This window comes from Amphibalanus amphitrite, unplaced genomic scaffold (genome assembly GCF_019059575.1).
Source record: "Amphibalanus amphitrite isolate SeventyFive unplaced genomic scaffold, NRLGWU_Aamphi_draft 002062F_arrow, whole genome shotgun sequence".
NCBI lineage: Eukaryota > Metazoa > Arthropoda > Thecostraca > Balanomorpha > Balanidae > Amphibalanus > Amphibalanus amphitrite.
Window position 1 is genome coordinate 55,617 of NW_024883555.1, and position 8,161 is coordinate 63,777.

An 8,161-nucleotide genomic window follows, 5' to 3' on the forward strand; every position below is an offset into this window, starting at 1 on the left:
TGAGAGTGCGACTTACGACTTTTGTCCAAAAAGAGGCCTCATAATTGACCAGACCTAGGGGTACCGAATACCTGTATCAAAATTCCGAGATATTACAAACTGTTAGTACTTATTCCCTCATCCAATAACCCGAGTATCAAACTTCTAGAAGATAAACAGTAGAAACAACAGCACAAAAAGTATTTTTAGAGGCATAGCAATTAGCCAACACCTCGCTGGGGCTCCTGGACTTCAATGCCCTGCTGGTGGGCCGTGTGGGTGTCTGAAATCGTATACGAGCTCGCTAATTTCGCTCCCCATTACCGCGTTTTCAGCACGCAAGCCGGTGCGGCGGCCGCCCGCGCACTCGCCGCCAATGTTTCGGCGCTCCGCCACCTGGGCGGCCGCTTGGTCGCCGGTGCTAGTGTTGGGGAATAGAGAGTGTCCTATCCAGACTTCATCCATGGTCCCACTATGTCCCGTAGTTTTCGGCTCAGTCCCACTTTGTCCCGCTGGGATCGGCCGAATCCCATTGTGCCCCGGTGTAGTCGGCTGAGTCCCAATTTTTCCCGCTGGAACCGGCCGAGTCCCACCCTGTCCCACTTGACACGTTTTAACTTTTTCATAATCCAATGATATCATATAATTCAACAGTGCTACCACATATATTTCAATATACTCACAATACACCTACCTTGACTATTTACACCGCCGAAGCTATCGGTAACGCCTGCGCTACCGTTACCTCAAAATTGAGATACATTTCACAAGAAACGTTGCCCTTATCAAATGCTAAAAGTTTCAAAGCGAGCAGTCCATCGGTGTAGCTATGGCAAGCATTAGAACTTTTTCTGAGGTGAGGTCACTTCACCTCAGGAACCCTGGTGGCCTGACTTTGAGTGACCTTAGGTCTGAATGAAATTGAAATTTTCAGTCGTGCAGAAAAGATTCATGGTAGGGTGCGCTAAAAACAGCACCGCTTTTTTAGATATTCACGAAAACCTGATCATCATTCATCAGCATCATCATTTATTTCGTATGACCTCCGCATGTCCACGGCTTTTCGGGTCAAGTGTCAAGTTTACAGTAATTAGTAAAAACATAAAAATACACAGCAGTTACTGGTTACACTAAAAAGATGTAAAGAAATGCTAAATGACACAAGAGATAAAAACAGTAGCGACCCCCCTCCCCCACCCGGTGAGTTAAGTTGAAGTTGCACATTGCCCTGACGTGAAACGCCTTTAGCGCCTGCCGATAAAATTATGTCCTGGCCTCCTTGTCCACAGCATGCACCTTGTTCCATGTTGAGACAGTTCTATATGGGAAAGACCGCCTACCAAGCTCCGTACGAACACGAGGCAACTTAAGAGCGCCAGCCAGCGACGCACGAGTTTCTCTTTCGGAGACCTCTGCTCTGTATGCGATCTGATCGGGAGGGAGTCTGGTGCGTAGGAGCTGGACAGAGTACGGTACAACATGGCGACGTCTCTCTCCGTGATGAGCTGCTCTACTGTGGGCCAGTTCATGTCGGTCAGATGCGGTGTTATAATGATCGAAGCGGCGCAAATTTTTCACGATCCTGACACCGGTTGCGATTACTTTTTTAAGTTGATTAGGTACGTTGCGTTAAATTACATCAGGCCCAAACAAATTTCCGGCCCAAACAGTGGCACAGTACTACATATGTGGGAAAACCATACTTTGGACGAGGAGTTTTTTCACTTCTTCTGGAAGGGACGCATCATTTTAGACAGACCGCCCAGGGTTGCATAGCAGCGACGAATGACTACAGATATGTGATCCTCGAACGTAAGATTTTTGTCCAGCACAACACCAAGTCCTTTAATTTTCTGTGCCAGGTGAAGTGTGGCACCATCAAATTTTATCTGAAAGTCAGTCTCAGACTCTCAGTACTGAGCCTTCTGTGAGATGAACTAACCAAAATGATATCACTTTTCTGGAGATTTAACTTCAAACTGTTTTGAACAAACCAGTTGTTAGCACGGCTGACAGTGGTTTGGGCACTGTTTTGGAGGATAGCCATGTCCTTTGGAGCACTTCGGTGAATGAACTGTGCATCGTCCTCATATCACACCACCTTATTGTCGGGCAAGTATGAGGTAAGATCATTTGTAAATATCAAAAATAAAATTGGCCCTAAAATTGAGCCCTGTATCACGCCATAGTCTACAGGAACCGCGGCACCAGATCCCTCGGACCCTCTGACACCGACCGCTGAGCCAGCTCTCAAACCAATTAGTCATAGCCGTACCACCCTAGCTTGCAAGGGTGTGTTCTATTATATAGCCCTCCCCTTTTTGGTGCTTCCACCACAACCTTCCCTCAACCAACTTACCTCGACCTGAAGTGGTTGAAATTTTCTGTTTCAGGATGTTAAAATCCTCTGACAAACAGTCGAAGTTGTGAGCTGCTTTGGTAAACTGACAGGCACAGACAAACTGACTGAAGGAGCCCTGACATTCAGACTTGCCACAATAATCGCTCTCAGCCACAAGTATCACAATTTGAATAATATTTAAGACCCTTTCAGCCCCTGAATAAAATATTTCTTTATCTGTCAAGGGCTGGTCAATTTTTTAAAATAATTATTACTATGTTCAAAATCTACATGAACACGTAGGTGAACGGTAAATGAGCAGAACCAGCAAAATGTATGACTTCACAACTTGAAAAGAACTATGCAGTTTTGTCAATCATGACATCATTTTGACGTCATAGGTTTTCTTTGCATGCTTACTATTGCTAGTAGCTGGATATAGAACAATTGCTTAGAATTTCCTCTTTTGCCATAGTCGCGCAGTTTATGTCTAGTTTTCGAGCCTTTATATTCATTTTTTTGTTTTGTCCTTTATCTATTAATTGACTTATAATTTCCGATGTTTAACCATTGCTAGAAATTTAAACCTGTCATGAACCTAAAATAAATGTAAGATGTATATTAAAAGCACCAAAAAATGTAGACCACAAAAAGCCCATACTGCAAAAGTTAGGGTTTTATAAACGGCCAAGAGATGGCGCGGCATTGGCGCGGCATGCCCCTTGGACCTCCTCGCTGGGTCGCGGCTCCGCGTCGGGTGCCGGGCGAGTCGCAGGGGCCGCCGCCGGGTGGTGAGTGTCGGCGTGGTGCGCCGTGTGCCGGCTTTGTTTTGAACCAGTCGCGAAGATGGCGGGCTTGCGTGGTGTGTGCATGCTGTTGGAGAAGCACCGTGACGTGATATGCGAGGACCTCAATGTGGACGAAGTGGTACCTGAGCTTGTGAATAAGGGCATTCTTGGTGTGGAGGAGGAAAAGGCTCTTGTAAACGAGGATTTGGGGAGGGCTAAGGCGGAGCTACTGGTGAGCCAGCTTAGCAAGAAAGGCTTTGCGGCGTTTCAGGAGTTCTGCCACGTGCTGGAGAAGAGCCACCCTCACCTTCTGACGTGCTTCCTCATGGATGTAGCCGGTGAGTGCCTTCATGGGACGAGAATCGCTAGTTCACCGGGGTTCAATGGTGTTCAATGGCTCGGGACATTTTTGAATGTCATGTTCGTTGAAATCTGCGTTTTGGTATGCTCTGCGGTAGAACTATGTGTTTCTTCATCGTTTTGGCCCTCAGATGAGATGTATAAGGTTTTGGTTGCCATTTTTCAGTACACCGGTTAACTGCTATTGAGCTGTACAGTGTACATACAGGCCCGACTGGATCAGATGATGCCCCCTCCCCTCGATTACCGGTGGCCGGTGGACCGGTTCAGCCCCCCCCCCCCCCCCTCCATCAGACTGGCTAACGGAGACGGCACCCGCCGGCCGGTCGGACGGGGCCACTGCGCTGCTAGCATCTCATCCACCCGCTAAGCCCCCCCCCCCCCGGTCCGCAGTCGCATCTGCCCCGACCGGCGGCCACCCACTCAGATGAAAGTGAAAGTGTTTGTTGAAAGCGGGAGGAGGCCGCTACTTGGCTGTCCGTCCCCTTGTATGGATTTCCACATGTCCGTGGATTGGTACTCTCTTAGCAGACGTCACCCGAGCTGGATTTTACGGTGTTCTCGGCCACTCCGCTGTTAATTCAGTGGATGCCATTATGATGTTTGACCGGCGTATGGCGCCTCCGACGGGTAGCCCGCAAGCCCGCACCCTCGGGTCTCCTGGTCCCTGGTCTCCCCTAGATCAGGCACCGGACACCCCCGGTCGCCGACCGGTCCTCCCTGGCCGACCGACCTTCCCATGGCATACATGTACAGGTCTCGCGAGATTAAGCGGTAGGTTATGCACTTTTACATTTCCGGTTATATGTAATACTGAACGAGGCCGGTGTAAATAAATTTTCAAGACCGAGGTCCTTACTGAATTTTTGAACGAGGCCGAAGGCCGAGTTCAAAAATCAGTAAGGACTGAGTTCTTGAAAATTTATCACCGGCCGAGTTTGGTATGTATTTTACTGTACCTATGCCAACGATAAAATAATTGTCTAGACCGAAGCTCTTAGCTGTTTTTTGAACGAGGACATCCCCGAAAATGTTGACTTGGTAATTCGTTTTTGACCGTGGTCACTTTGCTTACACCAGTTCAAGGCCATATATACTATAGTTCAAGGCCAACCAAGCACCAGTTCGTTATTACCACAGTGTTATTACCACACCCCTCAGGCTAATGTATTTTAATAGGCCAGGCATACAGTAATATCTCAGAAACTAATCGATCTACGATGAAGCCATTTTACACGATCATGGCCGGCTTGTTACCCAACAAGTCGATCGCATCTTCAACACTTAAAAGCTTAAGACGACGAAGATATAGCCTGAAGTACACTAAATTTTCTAGGTGCAAAACCTACCGCTAAAACCCGCGAGACCTGTACCTACTCCCTGTTTGACCTCAGCTGACCCGGGCTGACACCAGCTACCTCCCTCCGACTTGCGATACGGCTTTTGGCTGGTGTGCTTTGTCGACTGTCTTATCAAAATCAAATCATCATTATCATGATTCGGTTCATGGATATCATAACTGAGTATGAATATTCTACTATTGTCGTCAATAGCGAACTGACTTCCTTAACCCATCACACGTCCTATGAACGAGCTTGAATTCCCATCTCTGCCCGTTACTCCGTGTACCTAACGACTCTGCCAGTCGCGCCCCGCACCGATTTCTCAACACCCGTCCACGGGGGCCGGTTATTGCCCCTTCCCTTCCCTCCCGTCCCTCACTCCTCGGGACCGGATTACGGACGGGCCTAATCCGTCAGCCGAGGTGCTGATCTGACGAGGTGACGGGTTTGATGACGGCTGACCGGCGCCCGTCAGCAGCCGTCATCGGCCGTCATTGGCTGCAGATCTCCGGCCGACGGGAGTGATGGACCGGACCGACCGCCAACCGACCGGCCAGCGCTGAATCGCAAACAAACAGCCCGCATTGCGTCACCGCGTGAAGGGTTGGCACGGGCCACGGGGCCGCGAGTCGGCCGAGGCGCCGCCTGCTACAGTCATCCGCCCACAGCCAACCTGTTCTGAAACCCACAGTCAACCCTACCGAAATCAACCGTCCGTAGTCAACCACTCACATCTATCCACCCACCCAGTCAACCTTCCAGAGTTTTGAACCCAGTCAGCCCGGTCCACAGTCTTCTGAGAGCCTGTAAGAGTCAATTGTATATTTGCTCCCCCCCCCCCGAAACGTTTCGACCGTATAAGTTTAAAAACGAAATTTCCGTAATCGAACGTCCTTAGTCGTCGTTTTATAGTCCATGGTTCGCCTCGAGCCTTTCGTTTGTTTCACCTTTCCAGCGATTGTGTTAGCTGTAATATTACAGCCTTTCCTCGCTGAGTACCTACGTAAATACAGGTCAACTATGTCAGCGTGACAATACTCGTATGTCCGTCTTCTGCCCTGCCCTTCTCACTGGTGAATGTTCCGGGTACGTATCCGAGCGCAGCGTCCCCGGCGGCGGAGTCCGATCCATAGTTCAAGCGGGGAGAGGAAGTCCATGTAGCTGACATTGAGTACAAAGTACAGGCGTGTGTACGTAATTACGCAATTACGAAAGTGCGTTACGCACTCCACCGTTGGCCGTAGTGGAGAAAGAAGATAGGCAGGAGGGCAAATTGTGGAAATATTGGGACCCTCAGCTACACAGAACACGAGTTCGGGGTACGCATTCCGAGGGTGCCTTCGAACCTTACATGATTGGCATATGCGTTCCACAGACAAAAGATCGCATAGCGCCTCTCTCCCCCATTTAGTTTCTCTCTCCTCCCTTAGTTTGGGATAAACTAAAACATAAACGCTCATAAGGCGCACATATATCCTTGGGCCTACTGATCTCAGGTGGCTTTTGCCAAATTGGCAGGGAACTCGGATTTGTTTTTTCAATAGAAAAACACAATTCTAACGAATAGTGTATTTACTATTGACAACAAACCTTCGGGTAATCTAAAAAAAAACTAAACTCTACGTTACATCTAAACCGTATGAATGAATGTTATTGCGGCTTAGATATACCGCAAATCAGGCCACATTACATGTTATGACTAATCATATGTCTGTGTGCCATATCATATTCATAATTGCTAATATATTGAAATATATAAGTCATGATTGTCACGATACCTGGGGACAGTAGACTTACTAGTACATAGTAACTGGGTATACCCGGGCATTTTCAATCCTCACTTTCCCTCCAGCCATTTGATGGTGGGCCTTCTTTTGTCTAAATTGCACCATACATTAGCAAAGATGTTTCAAGTTCTCACTGCCGTTATTATTTATAGTTGACCGTTATTATGCCATTATTATCATTATGCACTTTTGTGTAAGTTTGCATATTTAATATAACTCCAAGGTTCCTCTTTGTTGTTCACACCTGTGAACCAAGACAATTAGGTAAATAGGCTTACATACATTTTACTACGGTTAGTATTATTTATCGCAAACCCTTTGTGTCTGTGACTGAGTTCTGCGGAAAGTGGGCTGATTGTGTGATGCATTGAGTTTCTCAGCGAGGATAGCCTCAAAGCAGTGCTGTGGGCCGACCTGGTGACAGTGACATGACTCTTGCAGCGCGCGCTGGTACGGTCACTGTCGGCCGCTGTCCGCCTGTATGGTGTCAGGTGCAGGTGGCTGCTCCCTGTAGCACTCCCCCACCAACCAGGTGGTAGTGAATGCACCCAGAGTGGTCAGGCACTGGTCAGTGTCGCTGTATTTCCAGTAGCAGTGACTCGTCAGTGACATTTATACAGTGACTTGTCAGTGACATTCATAGTGACTCGTAAACGCTGCTCTTAATGACTAAATCAGTGACCCGTCAGTGCCTCCCATCCAATGACCTGTCATGTCAGTGACAGTGACTTGTCAGTGACCCTTTCCTGTGAACCCGCGTCTTCACTGACCTCGCCTCTCCGTCCGACAGCGATGAGTTCCAACACCCCGGCCACCGTCTCCTCTGGTGGGGACTCGGAGAGCCTCAAGTCGCTGGACGTGGCTCTCCGGGAGCGGGACCGGGTGGCGCAGGAGAGGAACGAGCTTCGAGGCACGCTCACCAAACGCAAGGTCAACAAAAGGTCAGTCAGAGTCCCATCCCATGGCCGAGCCGTCTCGGTAACTCCTTAGACAGGGAGGAAAAGAACTTCTTGGTCAGGTCAGCCTTCTTAGGATATGACGACTGACAGGATTCCCCTCCGTATTCTCTCGCGGTACGCGGGTTTGCAGTGCACCGCCCGCGAGCAGCCGCTGGGCGAATCCCCGTTGTAAGCTCACGTTATTGTACTCTTTGTACTGCCCACAGGCTTATGGGGCGAATCCCCGCTGTAAGGTCACGTTTCTGTACCTATTGTACCTCCCGCGGTCAGCCGTGGGAACGTTGCCAGGTCAGACGGTGTCATCGATTGGGGACCATTGTGACCCGTGCTTTAGTCCGCACTCAGCGACCGGTAACCTTGCCGTTCATAACTCACCCCGAGAATTTACACCGGGCCGAATCGCATCGGGCTATGCTCATTTTACGTGAGTTACCGCCTGCCAACTGCCATGGAGGTGTCGATTTAGCTATTTTACGGCACATTTAGCCGGTGCTGCCATTAGCGGGACTGTGCCGACTGGCGCGGCGCGGCGCGGCGGGCTGAAAAAGGTGTCGGAGGGCGGATCACGCCGGTCACTAGCGTGTGTCCCAGGGGGCTATCTCGG

The 8,161-nt window shown here is 49.3% G+C and overlaps 2 protein-coding genes across 2 annotated transcripts in view; one reads left to right on the top strand and one right to left on the bottom strand.

The window, feature by feature from the left end:
* Window positions 1–2,775, bottom strand: part of LOC122376240 (protein Mpv17-like) — a 44,054-nt gene extending 41,279 nt beyond the window's left edge. The window contains exon 1 of the mRNA XM_043356027.1: window positions 2,339–2,775. The gene's annotated coding sequence lies outside the window, so the exon portion shown is untranslated. The remainder of the gene's footprint in view (window positions 1–2,338) is intronic.
* A 315-nt stretch (window positions 2,776–3,090) lies between these two features.
* LOC122376237 lies at window positions 3,091–7,539 on the top strand (the record flags this gene model as incomplete). The annotated part of the gene is made up of 2 exons (XM_043356025.1): window positions 3,091–3,446; window positions 7,389–7,539. Coding segments are annotated over exons 1-2 (431 nt in total), but the record flags the coding sequence as incomplete, so codon positions are not given.
* Between the last annotated feature and the right edge of the window lie 622 nt (window positions 7,540–8,161).